Source organism: Ammospiza nelsoni, chromosome 17 (assembly GCF_027579445.1).
Source record: "Ammospiza nelsoni isolate bAmmNel1 chromosome 17, bAmmNel1.pri, whole genome shotgun sequence".
NCBI classification, from domain to species: domain Eukaryota; kingdom Metazoa; phylum Chordata; class Aves; order Passeriformes; family Passerellidae; genus Ammospiza; species Ammospiza nelsoni.
In genome coordinates this window covers 7,476,139-7,498,162 of record NC_080649.1, presented here as the reverse complement: position 1 = coordinate 7,498,162, position 22,024 = coordinate 7,476,139, and the positions used below count along the sequence as shown (strand labels likewise).

The window sequence follows — 22,024 nt, the reverse complement described above, 5'->3', positions numbered from 1 at the left end:
GCTTTAGGTTAAGGTGCAAATGACACACAAATAACAATGGTGTAAATGATTACACGAAAAAAAGTTACTCCACAGAAAGAATTCTGCTGCTTGGTCTGTTTTGTGCCACATTCTGTTCTCATTATTTCAGAAGAAGTAAAGTCAGAGGGGTTTCACTCCAAAACCTTTATGAAGGAGTTTCCAGGTTTCACATCTCCAGGGAACAGCTGATCTTACAGTGCCTCTTATGGGAAACATGTCCTAGCAGGTGAGTGAAATGAATGAAGAGGATCTCCCCCTGCAGCTCCTGATCACTCCTGTCCACAGCAGACAGGCCAGGAAAATAAGTAGAAAAGTCTCTATCTCAAACTTAGGGGCCACAGAATAAAGTGAAGGCTCTTGGGATTGATGTGGCGAATGGATGGATCAGTCAGCAACTGCTGGGGCTAAAGCAGTGAGATTCTTGATGGAATTAGTTTGGAAACAAGCTGAAAAGAAAAAGGAATTGAGGATCAGATACTGCATGTATGAAGCAGGAATATTCTTCTAATGTAAAGAATAATATGTGATGTTGTGTTTTACTATGGAGAGTTGTGGGCAATTAATTTAAAAATTAAAAATATGAGGAAGGAGGATAGGGAACTTTACATTTAATTAGCATGTTATAATTGTCAGTCTGGCTCTGACTAGCCAAGTGACTTTAATGAAGAACTCATTAATTCATAACTAGACTGTCTTTGGATAATCTCAATATTATTTTTCTTTTTTTTTTGCTGGTTTGGTTTTTGTTTGTTTGTTGTTGCAGGATTCATAGCAACAATTCTTATATAGTGTACAGCATCTAGACACATAGTCTTCAGCCATGAAGCTGCTGTTGAAGTTACAGAAACTAAAACTCTTGTGGACTCTGAAGCCTCCTAACAGGACTTTCCATGGACATCCCAGGCTGCTTTCCTCTGATGTATATTCCCAGTATGAGTCCATCAGACAGGGCAAACAGGAAGTACCAAAGTACTTTAACTTTGCAAGTGATGTACTGGACAAATGGTCTGAGATTGAAAAGGTAGGTGATCTTCTGTTGTGCCAATGAAATACTTTAATTTTAAATTTCATTTGAAATAAGCTGGGACTTCTTCTTTATGAAAGCAATCAGTTGCCAAGTAAAATTTGCATTAGGAAATTATACAAAAGTTCATTGTTTCTTGCTTTATTTATTGTTATTTTGTAGGACCATTAATGCACAGTGAAAGGCTTAAACTGAAATAGGATCCAGACTAGGACTTGGGTCTGGAGACAATTAGGCTGGTAAACATTTCAAGTTCAGAAAAGGAGAATCTATTGGGAATAACTGAGCTTGATGAACAGCAAATCCTGATCCTTTAGGGACAAGAAAAAAAAATAGCTCATATGCCAGCTATGTCAAATACTCAGATTTTCCGTAATTTGCAGATGTCTGTGCATTATTATTTCATGGTCTTTCAGAAGAAAATCTTTTATGTTTAAATTCCTATGTTTCATAGGCTGGAAAGAGACCATCAAACCCTGCTTTCTGGTGGGTAAATGGTGAAGGAGAAGAAGTGAAGTGGAGCTTTGAGGAGTTGGGGTTCCTGTCTCGGAAAGTGGCCAATGTACTGACTAAAGAATGTGGACTGCAGAAGGGAGACAGGCTTATCCTGATCCTACCACGAATTCCAGAATGGTGGCTGGTCAAGGTGGCTTGTATGAGAGCAGGTCAGTGAGGTCAAATGGTCATTGCAAATCAGTTGAGAAGATCAAGAATGGATATGGTTTATCAAGGAAAAATAGTGTAATAATCCAGTGAGTGGACTGGCTGCCAGGCAGTCCTGAAGGGTTTTCACGAGGGGCCATAGGAGAAGTAGCTCATGCAGTGGGCAAGAAGATGCCAGAAGGCAGGGAAGAGCCATGGAAGCCACCAGGCAGGTCCACATTTCATTCCTGACAGGAGAATACAGACATCTGCATTAATCTAATCTAAGTGTTTGGCTGGGGAACACCAGGGCAAATCCGTATCAGAGATCAGTTTGGGAATATTTAATAGCTTACGTTCTTAGAAAAGAATCAGACATAGAAAAACACCAACACTAACTTTATCTGTCTTCCAGGAATTGTCATAATCCCAGGAACATCCCAGTTATCAGCCAAGGACATACTGTACCGACTCCAGGCATCCAAGGCCGCGTGCATCGTTACCACTGACAAACTGGCTCCTGCAGTGGACTCGGTGGCATCCCAGTGCCAGCTCCTGAAAACCAAGCTAATGGTGTCCAAAGGCAGCAGGGAGGGATGGCTGAACTTCACTGAGCTGTACCAGTGAGTGTGACTGAGTGCCACTGCAGTCACAAGGACAGAGCAGACCTGTTCCCACAAGCACTCATTTACATCAACTGCAACCATTGAAGTTATAATTCCATTCTCCTTTTTACAGAAATCAATCTGCTGACCATTCCTGCATCAAAACAAGGATTCAAGACCCAATGATGATCTTCTTTACCAGTGGAACTACAGGTTCTCCAAAAATGACTCAACATTCCCAGGGTAGTCTTGGTTTCAGACCCCTTTTAAGTGAAAGGTATGAAAGAGTTAAGCCTGGTTGAACATAAGATAATTGAAGCTGCATAGTAGAGCTATTGTAAAAAAGTACTAAATAAGAAATACCAGTGTACATCCCCAGCCTTTCTCCCTTTGAAGTCAGAGTAAAAACTCCATCAAATCTCTAGGGACTAGGATCACCCCAGTGTCTCAATCTTCCAATTAATATCTCTTACCCTCTTTCTGGGTATATTTTATTTTTGCCTTTTTTTTTTTTTTTTCTCTATCAGGTACTGGTTGGATTTGACTCCCTCTCAAGTGATATGGAACACTGCAGACACAGGATGGATACTAACCTCAATAGCATCTTTTTTTGATCCTTGGGTTTTTGGATCATGTGTCTTTATACATAACCTACCACAGACTGACTCAGAAGTTATCCTAAATGTAAGCGAAAAACTCATGGAAATGTATTCATCTGCAGAAGGCATGCAAAAAACAATTCTTGAGAGCATTCACAGATTTCATGGGAGTTGTGTTTGAGATATTGTATTTGTTGTGTAAAGCCCTACTTTCATTTTTTATTGTATACAGAAGGGAACAAACATGCAATCCATTCATACATTTTGCTCATAGCTGGTGAGCACGTGAACAAAACTCATCCAAACACAGCATTAAATGCCTGCCATTCACTCTAGTGCTTCACATGTCCTTCTTATTGTTTAACCCTCTAGACTCTCTGCAGATTCCCAATTGATGCCCTGGTCGGTGCTCCAACACTGTTCCGCATGCTGGTGCAAAATGATCTGTCCAAGTATGTAAAAAAATTATTTAGTAATGTTTAATTTACCCTAACTAAATTAGTCATCTCCTATATCTAACTGCTTGACCCAAACTAGGGCAATAATTTAGTTGAAAATATCCTTGATGAGAATCCTTGACCATCATGCAAAATTTGAGTTTTGCTGAGGTTTTTGATCAGAGAAACTTGATGTTTTCCCTCATAAATTTGAGACTTATGCTACTGTACTTGTGAGTATGAAACTGAGAGTCTGTTAAATACTTTGTCATAATTTTTGTCTAACACATTAATTGTTCAGACTTTGGGAAGGACTTCATCCTAGAAAATGCATGTCAGCGTAACTGTGAGGGAATTATTTGTTGTGGCAGTTGTACCTCACCCCCTGTTCCAGTTCTCACTGCCTGTCATTGTTCCTTCCTTCCCTTTTGAACTTTCTTGCTTGGCCTCTTGCAGAGGGTCAGCAATCAGGGCCCTGGCTCAGCAGATCAGTATTGGCTTATTTATAATCCCAGCTGACTTCAGCAAAAATTTTATTTTTCACATGTTTAAGTCTGACTGCTACTTATGGAGAGTGTTGAGCACAGAGTGATATCCTTGTTGTATTGAGAGCAGAAGGAGCAGGGCCCCTCTGATTTCCCCACTTTGTGGCACTAACTCTCCCAGTAAACAGCTCTCCCATGATGTTCACCCTTGCCTGCTCCTGGTCTCCCCCTCTAGATTTAAGTATTGCCTTTCTTGTTTTTAACTCCCTGTGAAGATACAAATTCCTGAGCCTGAAGTACTGCATAAGTGGAGGGGAACCGCTCAACCCAGAAGTCATGGAGCAGTGGAAGAGCTACACTGGGCTGGACATCCATGAAGTGTATGGCCAGACTGAAATGGTACATCTGTAGGGACAATGGCCTATTAAATCTCTGGAATTTCTTTTTGCTGTAAGGTTTGCTGTAAGAACACATTCTGTTTCCTCCTTCACATTCCTGTGAATGTTTCAGTAATTCCCTTCCCTGGTAACCCCTGAAAGAACTCCCTCTCATGGCTCTCCTCACAGAACCTGCCAGGAACGTGAGGGTTTGGGAGGGAATGTGCTGTAATATTTCCACAAATGTCCTTAAGCTAATTCCAAGTAACAGTGTCAGTCAAGAGGGCAGAGTTTGAATCTAAGGGAAGAAGACTGGTTAGCAGAGGACAGGAATTTTTCACAGAGATTGGGAACAGGATTATTTCAGGGAGTTTTATGATTTTGCTTATATGTACCATACAGCACTGACATATAGGATCCTATAAATCTTAATTCCTTACTTTAGAATTAGTCTAGAAACTACATTTTTGAATTAAGTGTGAATGTAGCACTTTTCTTCTGAAAATCTTTGGTTTGATTTTGATTTTTTACAGGGAGTAATCTGCTCTGTTTCTAAAGGAATGAAGATTAAACCTGGATCAATGGGGAAAGCAGCTCCCCTTTATGATGTTCAGGTTTGTTGACTGCTCTTTAGATTCTGTCATGGGGGAATTTTGTTTGGTTGGATTTGTGTTTGGAGTTTGTTTTTCCATTGGACTAAAATGAGAACTGATTTTCATTCTAGATCGTAGACAAAAATGCCAATATCCTGCCTCCAGGACAACAGGGGGAAATTGCTATCAGAAGCAAACCTATAAGGCCACTTGGTTTTTTCTCTGAATATTTAGTAAGAACTTTATTTTATTCCTTGCCACCACTACCAATCTCCCCAAAAGCTCTCCAATTACATAGTGGTCCTAAAGGCTGGACATTTTTCACCGTTTTATTATTTATTACCTGACTAATTTGTTTATTTGAATTGGTGGGTGTTAGAAAATGAAAGAAAATAATTTAGGATCAAGTTAATTTTTTTCTTAAAGAATAGAAATTATTTTAAACCTATTTTATTGTATCTTATAGCAATATCAGTACATCCTTGACTGAAACATTAAGTTGCAGTGCACTTGTTATGTATGTTATAGCATAAGGGATAGCAAATGCATGCTCAAAATCTAAACTACTGCTTGTAAACCACTTTAAGGACAACCCTAAGAAAACTGCAGAAAGTGAACGTGGGGATTTTTATGTCACTGGAGACAGAGGGACTATGGATGAAGAGGGATATTTCCAGTTTATTGGCAGAGACGATGACATCATCATTTCTTCAGGGTCAGTCTGCACACACCCATTCCAAACCTGCCATTGTATATCCTCACATGTTGTGTATTCTTACATGTGAGCTTCTGGCACCATAATCCTGTGACAGGAATGTATTGACTTCTTGATTTTGGAATACTTGCTGTTATTATTAGCTTTTCACAGACCTGGAGTATCGTCTCTGTGATGACACTGTATCCATTTCCCCTGCAACATCTCGTGTGTTTCAACAAAGAATGAAGACTTCAGTTGGCAAAGGGGGAATGTTTATCTAGTTTATTTTTTGACTAAAATTGAAGCAACTTCTATTGGACTCAAAGAGCTTTTGAAACAATTTATTTTTAACATGTTGAAAGGAAAGAACTTGATATGGTATGATGTGATCCCATAACATGGCACAGGCTGCTGCTGCAGACCCCAGCCACAGGGTGGGATGGAGCTCCAGCCTAAGAGCCCCAAGGAGAGGGGACAGATGGAGAAGTACCCACAGCCCCAGCAGTCCTCTGCCACAAACACCACTATGAAATGCTCCTACTTCTAACCTAGCCAGCTCTCCTATATTGCCTAAAACTTGTATAGCTGGTTATTGATTTGTTGTGGCATTGGGTTTTTTTTTCCTCAACATGAAAATTTAAAAACTTTTGGTACTGTTTTTTCCAGACAAAAAGCAAGAGCCAAACCTCATTTTTCTTTTTCCTGACCTAGGTATCGCATCGGGCCATTTGAAGTAGAGAGTGCCCTGATAGAGCACCCAGCTGTGGTAGAAACAGCTGTTGTCAGCAGCCCAGACCCCCTCAGAGGAGAGGTAAGGATGCTGAATGGAGGGGGAAAGCAGTGCATTTGTCCAAATATGCAATGATATCAAGGAATTTCTACTTTATTGAAAAACTTAAAGCTCTAAGGCAATAATGTAATCTTAGAATCATGGAATTGGTTAGGTTGGAAAATACCTCTGAGATCATTGAGTCCAGCCATGAAGCCAGCACTGTCAGGTCCACAAATACACCATGTCCCTGAGCACCACACCTACTTCCATCATGGATAACCCTAGTGGGGCTGACAAGCAAAATCCCTTCCCATTTACATGCCTTTGTTCTTCTGAGGTTTTTTTCATCCCAAGGTCTTCTCTGTGGAGAACACTACTGTGATGTTTACTTTGCCCTTGTTCTTAAGCATTTGTCTATACAATTAAATTGTCATTTATTACTCTTGGTGTAGCCAAAGTTCTACTGCACTTGCCTGAGAACTAGACATGGGCTGCAGGTGTGGTAAATGCACAGTCCTGTGCCAGGATAACAGTGCTTACTGTCCTTAGTTTGAACTTCAGAGAGAAACAAAATGTCCCTTAGCTTCAGAGAGAACTCCACAGAGACACATTTTATTGCCCCTTCCTCTTGGCTGCTGCTGAGAAGGGAAAAGGGTCTTATTTGTAATGAGGGCACAAAAACTGTCCTTTGAACTTTCCCTTCTGCACATACACATGCAGAAGCTGGCACAATCATTTCTTATCCTGTGCTGGTTTCTCTGTTCCTCATGACTGTTGTGATTCTGAGCAGTGCTGCTCTCTGGTAACTGCATATCAGCCCTTAAATAAAGATGGTGTCAGATATCTTTTGTTAATTTTACCTTACAGGTTGTGAAAGCATTTGTGGTTCTGTCCCCAACCTTTCCATCCAATGACCTGAAGAGCTTAACTCGTGACTTGCAGGAACATGTTAAGAAAACTACTGCTCCATATAAATATCCTAGAAAGGTAAATATTTCTGAGAAGAAACTTTAAAACAGGGTACCCTTCCCTAAATCTCAGGAGAATTACCATTTAGATTTTCATGATTCACTTGAAAGAGACAGCAGTAAAGATTCATTTCACGGGCTCCAGAAGACCTTTCCTAAATAACATTAGTTTAGAATGTTTTTCATGAGTTTGTGTAAAGTACTTGTTCAAACTTCTCAGAATTTTCTAGGTTTTGTATATCCCAGTCAGATCTCCATGTTCTAAGTCAGACTCACAATCATAATTCTCCATTTTGTGTTTAACCTTCAAACAAGCACTTCCAATACCTTTAAGGTAGCATATGACTGAATCTAAATAAGTTTTTATCTACTGATCATCACAATTAATAAACTGACACAAGGCCAAGAGGATACACTTGGTGTTTCTTGGTAATCCCAGCACCACAGGAAAAGATCTACTGCAATGCCTTGGCTAACTTGAGCAGAACTCACAGACCTAAGAACCATTAAAGACTTTGGGGCTGTAATATCCTTTTATTTCTTTTTTTTGTCATTCATCTCTGACCTCTGATACCATTCAGGCATTTGCCCTTCTGCTGTGAGTTACTGCACTCAGTTTGGCCAGCTGAGAGGCAGCTGTACAGATGTTTGGCCATCTAGGCAGCCCCAGAGATGGTTTCACAAGTGGCACAATGTGCTCTTTGGTTTGGCTTGGATTTGAGGCAGGCAGCTCTTACTGATGGGAGCCCTCTCAGTTTTCCACATATGCTTGGAGAGTTTTGGAAAACCAGCTCTGCAGAACATGCTGCATTGCCTTCTCTCTTTATTTTATCTAGGTGGAATTTGTCAAAGAGCTGCCAAAGACAGTCACTGGGAAGATCAAGAGGAATGAGTTAAGAGACAAAGAATGGGGACGGATATAGCATTGTTTGGAATTTAACAGAACTTCTTCCATTCCATTAGCACTATAAACATTTCACTACTATAGCTGCCATCATTCTGATCTCTTTTTGTTAAGTGCCTGAGCATTTAAAAAAACTACAGGTAACATCAAGATGTAATATTTGTGCCTGCTTGCTGAGTTTCCAATGTCAGTACCTGACTGAATTGTATTATTCTGGGTGAAAAATAAAAATTTTCAATAGACAACTTCAATAGCCTTTCCCTTTGAGACTTCCTCACCATCCCTCTTGCAGTCCAGCTTCTATTTGATGTTATTCTTGAGAGACAATAAAAAATGCCCACATTTGAAAAGGTATTTTACATCAAATATATTTTGATTCACTATTTCCTGAGAGTTTATCCTGACATCCAAAGCTTATGGAAAGGACATGATGACTGGTATGATCACTATATGGGTTCCAAAAATGCAACATTATGAAGAGGTTGGAAAAGAACATCTTTTCTGGTGCCACTGGATAGTGGCAGTAAAAGTCCTAAAAATGCATTGTTACAGATGGGGGTAAGCAGCTTTATTGGATAGGTTCAAAATACACATTTTTGGTGGTAGGATGAGAACATCTTTTCTTTTGCAAGTGTCTTGTCTCTTCCAAGCACTAGCCAGGAGTGGAATTCTCAATGCAAGGCTGGAAGTATTCTGAAATAGATATGAACATAAGATCCCATCTTTTGCTTTTAAGACCCCTCTGAGGTAAATGAAATTGGAATTGAGATTATGTTCAGTATGTGAGAAATACTAGATGATGCTGTTATGCATAATGAGAAATTAGTTAGTTGTAGAAATTCACAGTATGTGCTTAATGTTGCACATATACCTATATATGGTATATATAAATATATGGGGTTTGTATGCAGTTGGCACATAAAACTGCTATGCTTGCATTAGTAAGAAAGTTAATATTTAGTTTTATGTCTTGAAATGCTTAATGCATTTCCAGAATGAGTTTGGAACTTGGTCCTTCAGATTTTCTGGATTGTGATTTTTGTGACTTTGCTTCAGTTATTTTAGCCAGTTCATTGAGCAGGAGCATTTTATAAGTGATCTACAACTTCACTTCCTTTCCCACAATACCAAAACTTGGAATTAAATTTTAATGAAAAACAGATCAGCCTTTAGATAAGTTTGGGTTTAGTTATTTAAAAGGATTTCAGATTGTTGCTATAAAACCAGCTTTTCTGCTAATACTTGATCTAGGTCTAAATAGTCATCCTGTAAGAATAAAAAACAAACACAATTTATAAATTAAATGTACATAAGCTTATCTGTTTGAAAAGGGTTTGTTATTGAAAAGATCAGTAAGAGAAGGGGTAATTTGCCAAGTTTGGCCATCACACTTAAGTGTTAGATTTAAGATTCAGAACTCACCATCACTGTCTGAGCTTCATCAGCTGTGGCAGAGCAACAGAGCTCAGCAGCTGCTAATTTGTTAATTACAATCCAAATAAAGTCCTTAAAATCCAAAATAAAGTTATCTTCAAAAACAATCTCACAGGCTTCTAGTGAGTGTAAAAAATTAAATCCCCATGGGAGCAAGTCGTTTGTTTAATGTGATTCTACCAGAAGAAAAGTGAACAAAATAAGCTTGTGCTCAAACCTGGCTGTAGCAGGGTTTTAAACTTCCCCTTCCCTGTATTACAGCTTTGTTGTGAGAGATTAATTTTTCTCTCCTTCATTCAGTCAGAACAGAAGGAAAACATGTTGGATATTTTAAATGTAATGTTTTATTTTAAATGTAATCCATTTTTGGACAGAATAACAAGAAATCAGATTAGATCTTTAAATGCAATCGAAAAAACATTGAAAAATGTGATTTGCTCACAGTTTCAGCATCTGATTCTTTTTAAGGGCATTCAGTTTTCAAATGTGAGTACTTTTTGGAAAAGTAATCTACTTTGAAGTGAAGTAATCAGATTTTTAAAGTAATACATTTATTCCATGTAAGTAATACATTTTAAAATATAATCTAATTATGAACTTTGAAAGTAATTGATTGTAAAGCAAATTTAAAAGTATAATCCTGCAACATGTTTCTAGGTTTTTGGTATTGGTGATCAGACTAGCCAGTACTGGGTTGCATAGAGTTTCAGGATTAAATATAATCAAGGATTTCCTGGGCTGAGGTGTCAGTTCAGACTGTGAGATATTTCCATAACAGTCAAGCTGTTCCAAGGTTATGGGAACAGCAGAGGTTTAGCTCATCCCTGCTAGGTCACATCTCACATTTCGTGTTACCACTCTGTAGCCCTTGCACTTCACACCATGCTGCTACAGCACTTGATTCAGAAGATAAAAGCAGTAGCTGAACTCTATGGCAAAGGCTGTATTGAGCATAAAAACACCTGTGAACCAGAAAAAGAAAAAAAAAAGAAGCAGCAGAGTGTTACTTATCTCGGATTTTCCTGGTTCTGCTGTAAACCTACTACAGGATTAGCTGTTTTAAGATGGCATAACCACAGGGTGATTGCTCTTTGAATAGGAATATAATACAGGAAGGATTTTGCAGCATGATTCTTTTGGGCACAGGATATTACCAGCTGCTTCCAATCAGTGGGAGTTACTGGTGTTACTTAAAGATCTCCCCAACTGTATTTCACTACTGAAATGATAAATGCACTGAATTACATGTAGATTAATTTTTAATTACACAGCTGTGACCCTCAAGAAAGGCAAGTCAGTACTGGGAAACACCGAGGCTGTGAGATTGGCTTGTTCTTAAATTATCTTCAAGTTTCTCAAGCCAATCTGGGTTTTAATCTAGCACAAGAGGAAGAGTGAATCTCAGGGCCAGGGTTTCAAACCATCCTTGAGTTTCAAGTCAGCATCAGAACAAATTAAGTACACACATTCCACCATCAATGTATCACCTCTTCAGCTGATGTTTGGGCACTGTAACATCTTTCCTCAGTACTGGCAGTAAAAGCAATTATTTGGCTTTTTATGTTAGGGAGATCATAATAATGTCTTATGGCTTGTCCACGAAGGTTTGAATTCCAAACACTGAAGCACCATGAGGGAACCACTGAGCCCAAAAGTGATGGCACAGCAGAAAAGCCAGGGAATTAACGTCTAAACAATGAACGTTCAGAAGAGCAAACTGTAAAAATCAGAAGTAAACTGTAAGCCCTGTAGGCAGACAGGTCAGTGAGAGAGAGGAGGAAAGAAAACTAAAAATCCCAGTTATTACCCTGACTTTTGTCCTTAGAAGTCAAGCAGGCTGTCATGATTACCAACATCAGCCACCAATAAACACTCACACTTGGCCTTTGTGTCTGGTCTCAGATAATTCTTTCCTTTGTGTAACTCAGACATTGATGGTTTTAATCCACACACAAAAATCTTCAAAAATTTAAAGCAAACACCACAGGAGATAAGAAAGCAGAGTTTTAATAAATGGGCTGCAATGGAGACAGGACTAGGGAAGTAAGTCCTCTTCATTTTCCAACTTCTGAAACAATTTTGGCAGAAGAAAATATAAATTATGAAAGACTTGAACATGTCCTTTTCATTAAACCAAGAGAAGTAACAAATTGTGTTCTTCAAGGTAAGTGTTTTCCCATTAGCAACACACAGGCTTTTATGCTAGAAATGAAATACTAAAGCTAGAAAGTTCTACAGGAGGCATACTCAAAACCCTGTTGGAAAGCAAGTTACAACTGCACTGGTTTTGGGTGGTTTTAAGGGGTCACAGGGACAGTCCACTGCAACAATAGCACAACAGAAAGACTCACTAGCATTATCTTCAATCTGAAACAAAATTAATACCAAAAAGTTAAAACTGTACCAAAAATTAAAATTTAATTCCCCTTATCTAGTATGGTATAATGGAGAGCTTCTTTCATAAGAAGCTTCCAATCAGTATTTAAATTCAAACTTTGAGACTTAAGAAAAAAAATTTAAACAAGAAACACTTTATAAAATCCCTCAAGGATTGAGTCTTTGGAAAGAGCAGCAAAAGGCTATCTGCAGGAAATTACTCAAAAGGATTCCATTCAGTGATTACAGCATTTACTATAAATCAGTAAGTGCTGCATACACAGCTAATGTAAACACACATGTAGTTTTTGATAAAACCATCTGCAATGCCTGTACTGTACTATTGTTCTAAAACAGACCAATCTTTAAATCATCTCATAATATTCAAGTATTTATATATGTAACAGTTCTTTCCATTCAAGTCAAGACAGCATATCTGTGTATATATATAAATATATGTATAAATCCCTCCATCAAATTATCAGATTTACCTCATTCTGTTGTTCACACAGAAAAATATTACCAAGTTCTGCAGCTGTCAGCTCATTTCCTTCCCAAAATCCTCTGCAACCAACTCTTTTCCAGATCTCACTCTGACAGTAATTGCTCAGAGCTGCCTCTGTGCTGCCTTTTGGCTTCTGTAGCCTCCAGATGTAACAAAGGAGAGTCCATACATGTCAGGGTGGCCACATCTACACATACATGCACAGACCCCTGCTTTGTGTGCCAGGTACAGGGAATGTACAACAGAGCTGCAGGAGGACAGCAAGCCTCACCAGAAAGGTGATGCACTCCTGAGCACCCTTACCTCTGCTGAAATGTCAGTTCCACCTGCAACGAGCATTAAAATTCTTACACTTGTGGATTTTAAAACCAGGACTTCAAAACAAAACCCCTCTCCTCTTTCCAATACCCTTTCAGAACTCTAGGGCAACTTTTTTTATATGTTTGGATTACATTTACCTTTCCCTTATATCACATTTTCTACACTATCAGAGCATCATTCCCCTTGGGCTCAGATCCTATTTCACTTTGATTCTTGTTTTCTTCTTTTATTTCTTTAGAGCTCTTCTCCTGCTCCTCAGTTTCTGCTTTAGCTACCTCTGAATTCTGTTCTTCTGTCACACTTGATGGGTTTTGTTGTGCATCTTCTTTGTTGCTCTTCACCACCTCCTGCAGATTGTATTTCCTGAACAGAACATAGTCCCTCACCACACTTAGGCAACAGACGGTTTTTATTATTTCCACCACAATTGTGTATTGTGGATTATTAAGATCAACCTTGTTTTCTGGATTGAGGCTGCCCACAATTCCTGTAAAAGAAGATGCAATTTAAAAGATACTGGGAAAACTGTTTAAGAGCATAAGCATGTCTTATTTCTCAGAAATTGCAGTGAGATAATTGTTCAGTTACTTCAGTCCTATTGGGGGTACATTCTGAGAGCCCTGCTCTGTTCTGCCATTTTAAGCAATTACAAAAATAATTGGCTATAACTGAAGGGGATCTTGCCTCCTCTCTCTTAATTTTTATCCATTCAATAAAATACTTGAGTAAGCTGGAGCTTTTATATGAGACAAATATTGAAGAGAAATAGTAACATTATTTCAATACAGCATCCAGAGAGAAAGCCTAATAGCTGTCATTTCAAAGCACATATAACTAATACTGCAAATTATAATCAACATTGTTCTCTCTTCGGCTTATAGTCTCTTAAGACATCAACACCAACAAGGAATACTGATGTCAAGTTTTTTTAAGTGTTAGCGAAGCTTTTAGAATTCAACAAAAAAATGTGTATGTCCAATATGACCTCTTTTAATAGTCTGACCCATGTTGTGCATGCAATCTTGTTCTGTTTTGTGTGAAAACCATACATACCTGCCAGTTCCTTAATCACTTCTTCCCTGCTCATATGGCTGTTATTACGAGCTTTGTAAACAATCTGAAAAGTACCCTTATTAGGGGCTTTAAACCAAGGCTCAAAAAACGTTTCTGTGTATTTTTTCATATCTTCCATAAAAGCTTTGCAAGTCCCAGAAATGGGCAGCATGCGCAGAATGACTCTTGTTTTCTTCTTTTTAGTGGTGTGCATATCCTTCAGTATATGGTGCACCAGGTTCTCAGGTTCTACAAGAAAAACAGTTGGGTATGAGCACCAAATAAAAAGCATTATCCCTCCTCTTCCCCTCTAAACAATAAGCTGGGAACTTGGCTGCACTGCTGTCAGCCTCGAATCCTTTTATGTAAAGAGTTGTTTTGCTATACCAAAACTAAATCAAAGACTGTTTTGTCATAGCAGTTTCCTCTACCTTTAGCTTCTTCACTAACAATGAAATTCAGTGGCATGGCCAAAGGGAAGGGTACTTGTTTGATATACACGTTACTTGGAAGCCACACTCTGTGGCCTTTTACTAACACTTTGAGAGCATTACTCAGCATCAGCAGAAGCCCCACCTATGCCCTGGGTTCTGATGAAGACCACGTTGTTGGCACCACTCTCCACCGACTGGAACCGCCGCAGCTTCTGCTCCGTCGAGGCACGGATCTGGCCAACCTCCTTCTTCAGAGCAGCCTCGACATCATCCTCATCCTCCTCCCTGTCGCTTGCAGACAGCCTCTCCTCGTGATCTGAAAACTTCACACAGGCACCGTTTGTTGGTGAGCACCGAGCAGCAATGCCCGGCTCACAGCCTGCGTTGGGCTCGCCACACAGGGCACGGCCCGGGCCGGCAGCGGGGCTGCGAGGGGCTCGCCCAGAAAGAACCTGGGGCATTCGGGGGCATGGCGCACACACGCGGCTCCTTCCATACACACGCGGCTCCTTCCATACACACATGGCTCCTTCCCCACACGCAGCGGGAGCCGATGCCTCGGGGTGCCGCTGCCCGTCCCCCCCGCGAGCACACGCACCTGCTCGGGCCCGTAGAGCAGGTCCCCGTACTCGCCCAGCAGGCTGTAGGCCTCCCCCACGCACTTGCGCTCGTTCATGTTGCAGGTGATGAGGATGCCGCGCATGCCGGCCTCCAGCTGCCGCCCGGCGCCGCGGGGCCGCTTGGCCCGGCCGGCCCCGGCCGCGAAGTGCCCCTTGGGCCGCCGCTTCCGCGCCGCCGGCTCGGCCGCGGCCATCGGGCAGCTCCGCCAGCACCGCCGCGATGGCGTCAGCGCCGCGCCCGCCCCGCGCCCGCCCGGCACAGCGCCGCGCCTGGAGCGGCGGCCGCGGGCACCGCCGGGACCGAGCCGCGGGACCGAGCCGCGGGACCGAGCCGCGGGACCGAGCCGCGGGAGCCGAGCCGCGGGAGCCGAGCCGCGGGAGCCGAGCCGCGGGAGCCGAGCCGCCGGGAGCCCAGCCGCCGGGAGCCCAGCCGCCGGGAACGCGGGTCACCGACCCAGGGTAGCGAGCAGTCTGCTGGCGCGCTCAGCCGCGGCCAAACTCCTAGCCCTTGATGCCTTCGCTTCCCCCGAGCTCCGGTTCCAGAGTTAAAATCTGTGTTAGTAATTCCGCAGCTGAGGGGAGAGGAGCAGCCCTCGGTCCAGCTCTGCATCGCCGCGTCCGTGCGCTCCACGGAGATGCTTCGGCCACTTGCACCCTGTCCGAGTCCCGAAGGTGTCACGGCGCAGAGGGACCAGCTAAACCAGAAACTTTGAACAGGTAAATGGAGGCTTGGAGAAATAGCGAACATGTGCTAACGGAACAGCTGTGGCCCGCAGCGTAGTTCCTAAAGGAAGATGCCTGTGTGCATCCCTGTCCCTAAGAGCCGCTTCTCCCTGCTGTAACTTTCAAGCTTCTTGGACAATTAAAGGAGTAAGAATTGTTACAGGTTCTGATCTGTGGAAAAAACTGACCAAGGCAGTTGATCCAAATTCAATATAAGGAAACCACCATTGGAAGCAAACTGTGGTAGAAGTGGGGAAAAAAATAAAAGTACTTGCTGTTTTTTTGCAGGATTTTTTACAAAGAAAGACATTGCAGATTTACACAGTAATATAAAGTGAGACATTACACTACATCCTTCTTAGTTTATACGTTGAATACATCCTTACCTGATTCCCATAATTTGTCTGTCCCAGGGGTTGCACTACGAGCTAAAGCAGACACTGATAGAAAAGAAATGGGAAACCCAGAGAGGCAAGAGCACAAGAGTAATGTGTTAAATAAAGCATTTAATGAAATATCAGTATCTTATCTTTATTATTACTTAAAGGATAAAAAACTCTGTAACAGTTTAAAAGACTACTATTGCTTCAAGAATCACTTTTGATGTGCAACATCTTGTAAAGAGATTTTAAAATCTTTCAAAAGTTTCAAAATTTAAAAGTTGTAGGCATTACAAGTATATTTAGGAAAAAAAGGCCAAATAAAATCTTAAGGACTGGACTAGTATTTAAAATATATGATAAAACAGAAATTCAAGAATTGTACCAACAGCTGCTCATACTCTAATTTTAGCACTTATAGTTTTGCCTGTTCTCTCACACTTTATTAAGGAGTTACTTTATGATCTGCTGATATTTTTGTGTGTTTGAGCAACTTTCCTTTCTATTTATATTAACCAAGAACTGTCCTTTTTGTCCCATTCTGAAAATATATATCTTACATCATTTGACTGTCCTGATTCCATTAAGCACGAAACTTAGAGAGTTTAGGATTCAGACAAAAAATTGTATCCATTCTCAAGTTCTCATAGAGGGTCTAAGACACCAATATTTTTTGTTGGAAGAATTCTCTGAATTACTAGGAACAGTTCCAAGAGAGGTCACAGCATCTGCATTAAAGGTGAGACCACTAGATTTCTCTTTCAGAAGCGCATATTCCCACTTGAAGTATCCACAACTTTTCTTATTTCCTCCTTGCTTGCCAACAGGACAACAATAAAATGCTCTGCCATGATTTGGGCCAGCATTTGACACAGAGAGTTTTTTGGCTCTTCGGCCGCAGTTACACAGAGGGGGAGTTGATTTTCCATTTCTCACAGCTCTCACAGCCTCATTCAGATTTACTGTGGAGTTCAGAACTGCAGGAAATACTCTGGGCAAGTTTGAACTTCTCAAAGGTAAGGAGTGATCAAAAGAGGAAGTTTTCTCTTGATATATATGAAAAGACTGCTTTTTTGCTGGTGGGCATGTTCTTGGACTAGTTGGCTTTCTTTTAGGAGCCTCTAAAGGAGTAGAGTAATTTCCAGTTAATGCTGATTGTGCTGGAACAGCATTTCCCTTTGCAGATGGTAACTTGAAAGCTGAAAATTTTGAAGTCTGCCTTTGAACTGTCCCTATATTATAGATTGTAGTATCAGGACTTTTGTAAACAACAGACCTCCGAGGTTCCATGGGTGCCACACTTTCCTCCAAACTCTGATTATCTGAACTTGTCACAGCCAGTTGTTTTGAAATAGTTTCTTCTTCAGACACGGTTAGACTGTCTGTGCTTGAGTCATCCTCGAGCTGAACAGAGTCTGAATTTTGTTCATATTGAGATTCTGGTATCAAAGCAACATCTTCCCAGTCTGTCAGCAGAGACAGGCACTCAGAGCTGGTGCTGATGTCCCCAGTGGAGACGGTGACTGAGGGGATGGTGGTGGAGACCAGCACCAGCCCTGACCCCTGTGCTGGGAGGCTGGGCCTGGCTGTTGTCAGAGGCTGCCCAATGCTCAGTCCCTGCTGGATGCCTGCTGGTGCAGGGCTGGGACATGGCTGTGCCTGACCCAGGGGAACAGGAAACCTGTCAGGAGATGCTGCTGAAGAGCTTTGGCATCGAGCATGGAATTCAGTCCTTGAGCTGCTGCTGGGTACAACACAGACATCTGCAGAGGGATCAGTGCAAGGGATCTGCTGCTCCCCAGCCTGGAGATTAGAATTTATCTTGTTTCCCGCAATACCCTTGTGTTTGTTCTCAGCCAGAGGTTTTGTTTCAACATCTCTAGATGTTTCAGGTCTGCTCTTACTTCCCAGTGGAGTCTTGTCAGTGACATTTACAGTCAGTGTTCTGGAAATTAAATTACTCTTCTGATGTGCCTAGGGAGCCCGTAAACAAAAGAAGATTTTGGAAAGTGAATACCCAGACATTTTGGGAATAAATGCACAAAATTAATAAGCATATCAGCCTAAGGATGTTCTTTCCAAATCACAGTCAGGATGCTGGGTTTATTATTTGAATAGCTCACCTTTCATCTGTATTCCAGGCTACAAAGCAAGTAGACAGGAAGATACAAAGTAGTGACTAACCTTATCCAAAGATTTAGTAACTTTGAGCACACATCCATCACAAATCAGCCTCCAAGCAAGACGAGCAGTGTTCCGGGAATCATCCAACCCTTCAAAAGTATGGTTATATTAATGGCTTCTGTTTAACTGCTACTGGGAATAGTTCATATTACTGGAAAAAGGTAATCTAGGTAAGCCTTACAGGAATGACAAGGAGTTACAGAACTGTGACACTTAGTCATCTAGTTCAAAAAAGGGAATAGAAGTAGAAAATTCCAAATAATTCTCTGTGCTGAAACATCTGAAGGATTATCCATAGAGCTGAATATCTATGCACAATTTTAAATATCCTTGCTCTTTTTATTAGTCAAGTAAAAAAAAACATATTGTGTTGGAATTCTCTCACTTTATCAGGATATCCAGAGCTATCAGGTAAAATCAAGTTTCTTTATCTTCTCTCAACCTCTTTTGCATCCCAGCAATTCATAAATTGGTCTTATGAACATACATTCAATAGCAGTAGAAGAGATTTCAGAAATGAAGTATGAGGTGAGAAATAGCAAACTGATCTCAGAGCACTTTGCCTTTCTTGTTTTGATGGACAGAACTTGTCTTGTTGGACAGAACATGGCATAACCTGAAACAGTAGTAACTACTCAAGAGTAATGACTAGCTGCTTTAGGTTAACTAGAGCTAAATAGTACAATTTAGCTTTATAAGATACATATATTTATATATATATTAAAATGAGGATCATCATGCTTACCAGAATGTTCCCGTCCTTCAAAAGCTATCCCCAAATCCTGCAAAGCCCCATTGAGCCCTTTAGGCTTTCTGTTATAGAAGGCCTAAGGAGAGAAATACAGGTGCTTAACATGAAGCATTTAAAAACCTTTTCCTAGTGAAGCAAAGCCATTTCAGAAATATCCCCTTACAAATAATAAATCTCACTATGCAAATTAAGCAAGTTGGGTATCTGCATTTTGGGATAAAACCATAAGTTACTTATCCTGTTAGAAATCAGAATGGAAAGAAATATGAATCCCTTCTCTCAGTCTTAAGTAAATCCATTCTGTCTGAGTTCTGGAATCATTTGTCTGCACTCTATGGCTTACTTACACTGATGAAAGTCTTAACAGACCAGCATTGAAGAATACAACTATAAATAATACCTTAAGATGCAATCAAAGGCATGGGCATGAATATATTTGGCATAGGTATGGAATTTTTTGTAAGTGAAAAAAGTGAGTATTACTTCTTGCTCCTAATATGAGTATCTGATTTGATCACTGCAAAGGGGGAATATTCACACTATTTGTCTTTAGAGACCTAATTCTGCTGCCTACCTGTGAGGTACCTCTAAACAGACTATAATGACAACTTCCTGCACAGCAATATAAGGCAGCAATAGAAGCACACAAAACAAAAAAAGATAGGAAGCAAGGACAGCAAAATGTGTCAGGAAAGGAAGAGCAGCTCATAAATTCTCATAATTATCATTCTTTTATCAAACAACAATCTTTTCCTAGCATTAAGATTTCTATTCAAATTCACACAGTTCTAGGGCAGTTGGTTATTGAGCAGTAACATCACAAAATAAAACCAGGTAACTCTGGTCACTGAGACACAGAGCATTGCCTTGTAAGCCCAGGTGCAGTCAGCCTTTGAGGTGAGTGTGGGTAGAAATGTTTGTCTGTCCATCCTCTCACCCTGTAGGTCGCTTTGAGATCAATCCAGGAGTTCAGAATGTCGGGTTTGCGCAGCTGCTTCCTCCTGCACTCGTAGTGCAAACACACACCCAGGTCCCAGTCTGTGCAGGGAGAACCACAGTCAACCCACCACTGCAGAACTGGCCTAAAATCCACATAGTGTGGCCTGTGTGTCCCTTTATGTGGCCTAAAAACCTACATAAAGGGACACAACAGCAACACACTGTCAGCACCCTGTGCTGCTGGAGGGCAGGAGGCACAGGCTGTGACAGGGTTGTCCAAGGGAGACACTGGGGTTGCTGCAATGGGACACCAGAAGAAGCAAACCCCTGTTAGTAATTAACTTCAGACAGAGATCCCAAAGATCTTAAGATCTCTAATTAATTTAGATACACTAAGAATGATCATACAGTTCACAAAGTAGAAAAATGTAGCAGTGTCAGACCCTGGAGTCAAAGATGCAGCAAACATGTCAGGATTCCGTGGATTTCATATTTTCAGTCTTATCCCAATATTCCATGTTTTTAATACCTAATAATAGGATTTTGGCTGTATAGAAGTGACGACACAATCTCACTAGTGCCACCTAATGTTATTACTGTGCAGAAAAAGCAAATGAAAATGTTATTTACCTGTCCATGTTACAAAGGCACACGCTTTTGCTTCTGAAGTATAATTACTCTGACTATCTGTACTGAACATAATTTTCTTCTCCTTCTGTATCTTCTGAATCCATTTCATAAACTGTGATAAGCAAATGTTGAGAGGCACCCCTTGGTCCACTTGATTCTTCAAGGAACAGAACAAGAAGCATGTATGTGTTAGAACTCACTGAAATTCATTCGAGGTTTGTTTCTTTACAGCCTCTTTAAATAAAACAGTAAACAGCAATTATACAATTATAAAACAATGTTAAGTCATAATTATACCTGTGTTATGCCAGTTAGTTCTTTACAGAATTCAGAGAGAATAGGATGCTCCTGGGGCTGCACATACATGTGGAATTCAGATTCAATGGCTCCTGTTGAGGTGTTTAACAGGACTGCTGGGAATTCAACTGCAACAAACATGGAGAAGAAGAAACAAAACAAACAAAACAGAACCAAAACACAAGGCCAGAAAGGTTAAAACTGTTCACAGGAATGAGACCATTTTCATATGGGTTTCTGCCAACTCAACATATTCCATGATGGCATGATGGTATTCCATCACGCATATTCATGTATATATATATTATATAATGGAGTAGATTTTATATATATATATATATATACATACATAATTTTATATATATAATTTTATATATAAAATTTAAAATAAAAATTTCTATAATTTCATATATATAAATGTTTATATATAAAATATTTATATATATAAAGTTTTTATATATCTAAATTTTTATTATTGAGAATTTTTATATATAAAATTTTATATTATGAAATTTATAGCGATTTAAAATATTTATTTATTTATATGTATGAACATAGAGTTCAAGCATGATGCTGATAAAGCCAAGGTTGTGGGTTTTATCCCTGTATAGATCACTCGCTTAAGAGCTAGAGTTGATAATCCCTGTTGGTCTCTTCCAGTTCAGAATATTTTGTGATTCATATATATATATATATTTGTATATATATATATATATGCACAATATATATACACACACTTATATTATTTATGTATCTATTATTCCATTATACTGGGGCTGAAACGCCAGGCGTTAAGAAGAACCCAATACAAGGAGGACACATAGAGAGGCCACAGGCTCAGAGCCAGCTGGGCGCACTCACTGATCTCGGGCCCGCGCCGGTCGCGCTCTCCCCAGCACGTGGCCTCGAAGTCCAGGACGATCAGGAAGGCGAAGCGCTGCCCCGCGCCCGCCCGCGCCCCGCTCCGCGTCCGTGCGCTGCTCCGCGCCAGCCCCAGCCGCCTGCGGACACCGACCGAGCTCAGGGGCCGCCTGCGGACACCGACCGGGCTCAGGGGCCGCCCGACACCGCCGCGGCCCCTCCGAGCCCGGACACCAACAGCAACAGAAACACCGCCACCGCCGCGGCCCCTCCGCGCCCGGACACCGCTGTCGCGCCCCGGCCCCGCACCTGGCCAGCCGCTTGGTGGCCATGGCCGGCTCCGCCGCCTCAGCGCGCTGCCGCCGTTTCAAAGCTCCCGCGGGCCCGCCCCC

The 22,024-nt window shown here is 41.0% G+C and overlaps 3 protein-coding genes across 4 annotated transcripts; 1 reads left to right on the top strand and 2 right to left on the bottom strand.

Annotated features, from left to right (window-relative positions):
* Positions 1 to 124: 124 nt before the first annotated feature.
* Positions 125 to 8,375, top strand: LOC132080868 (acyl-coenzyme A synthetase ACSM4, mitochondrial-like). Of its 2 annotated transcripts, none has more exons than XM_059484232.1 (14): positions 125 to 247; positions 785 to 1,042; positions 1,500 to 1,710; positions 2,103 to 2,310; positions 2,426 to 2,569; positions 2,820 to 2,976; positions 3,264 to 3,343; positions 4,089 to 4,212; positions 4,724 to 4,804; positions 4,915 to 5,016; positions 5,371 to 5,498; positions 6,192 to 6,291; positions 7,120 to 7,239; positions 8,057 to 8,375. In XM_059484232.1, the coding sequence occupies exons 2-14, from the start codon at positions 842 to 844 to the stop codon at positions 8,141 to 8,143; spliced, it is 1,743 nt and encodes a 580-aa protein (XP_059340215.1). In that variant the 5' UTR covers positions 125 to 247; positions 785 to 841; the 3' UTR covers positions 8,144 to 8,375. The 2 variants fall into 2 exon arrangements, with proteins under 2 accessions (XP_059340215.1, XP_059340216.1); XM_059484233.1 differs by lacking the exon at positions 125 to 247 and adding an exon at positions 358 to 504.
* A 3,174-nt stretch (positions 8,376 to 11,549) lies between these two features.
* Positions 11,550 to 15,071, bottom strand: THUMPD1 (THUMP domain containing 1). The gene is made up of 4 exons (XM_059484679.1): positions 14,846 to 15,071; positions 14,390 to 14,570; positions 13,814 to 14,062; positions 11,550 to 13,247 (listed from the first exon to the last, which is right to left on the bottom strand). Exons 1-4 carry the CDS (start codon positions 15,059 to 15,061, stop codon positions 12,919 to 12,921), a joined length of 975 nt encoding a protein of 324 aa, XP_059340662.1. The 5' UTR covers positions 15,062 to 15,071; the 3' UTR covers positions 11,550 to 12,918.
* A 1,024-nt stretch (positions 15,072 to 16,095) lies between these two features.
* Positions 16,096 to 21,979, bottom strand: ERI2 (ERI1 exoribonuclease family member 2). The gene is made up of 8 exons (XM_059484465.1): positions 21,942 to 21,979; positions 21,633 to 21,772; positions 20,772 to 20,899; positions 20,475 to 20,631; positions 19,843 to 19,943; positions 18,900 to 18,981; positions 18,155 to 18,243; positions 16,096 to 17,944 (listed from the first exon to the last, which is right to left on the bottom strand). The coding sequence occupies exons 1-8, from the start codon at positions 21,962 to 21,964 to the stop codon at positions 16,607 to 16,609; spliced, it is 2,058 nt and encodes a 685-aa protein (XP_059340448.1). The 5' UTR covers positions 21,965 to 21,979; the 3' UTR covers positions 16,096 to 16,606.
* Positions 21,980 to 22,024: the final 45 nt, after the last annotated feature.

What these genes read in the sequence shown, in the direction of transcription:
- ERI2 (XM_059484465.1), bottom strand. Translation starts at nt 21,964, where the DNA reads ATGGCCACCAAGCGGCTGGCCAG. An exon ending in TGAAGGACGGGAACATTCTG is followed by an intron (nt 18,244 to 18,899) that starts GTAAGCATGATG and finishes ATACTTTTGAAG; the next exon opens with GGTTGGATGATTCCCGGAAC. An exon ending in TTACTAAATCTTTGGATAAG is followed by an intron (nt 17,945 to 18,154) that starts GTTAGTCACTAC and finishes CGGGCTCCCTAG; the next exon opens with GCACATCAGAAGAGTAATTT.
- LOC132080868 (XM_059484232.1), top strand. Translation starts at nt 842, where the DNA reads ATGAAGCTGCTGTTGAAGTTACAGAAACTAAAACTCTTGTGGACTCTG. An exon ending in AATGGTCTGAGATTGAAAAG is followed by an intron (nt 1,043 to 1,499) that starts GTAGGTGATCTT and finishes TATGTTTCATAG; the next exon opens with GCTGGAAAGAGACCATCAAA. An exon ending in ACTCAGAAGTTATCCTAAAT is followed by an intron (nt 2,977 to 3,263) that starts GTAAGCGAAAAA and finishes TTAACCCTCTAG; the next exon opens with ACTCTCTGCAGATTCCCAAT.
- THUMPD1 (XM_059484679.1), bottom strand. Translation starts at nt 15,061, where the DNA reads ATGGCCGCGGCCGAGCCGGCGGCGCGGAAGCGGCGGCCCAAGGGGCAC. An exon ending in CATCAGAACCCAGGGCATAG is followed by an intron (nt 14,063 to 14,389) that starts GTGGGGCTTCTG and finishes TTTTTCTTGTAG; the next exon opens with AACCTGAGAACCTGGTGCAC. An exon ending in AGTGATTAAGGAACTGGCAG is followed by an intron (nt 13,248 to 13,813) that starts GTATGTATGGTT and finishes CTTCTTTTACAG; the next exon opens with GAATTGTGGGCAGCCTCAAT.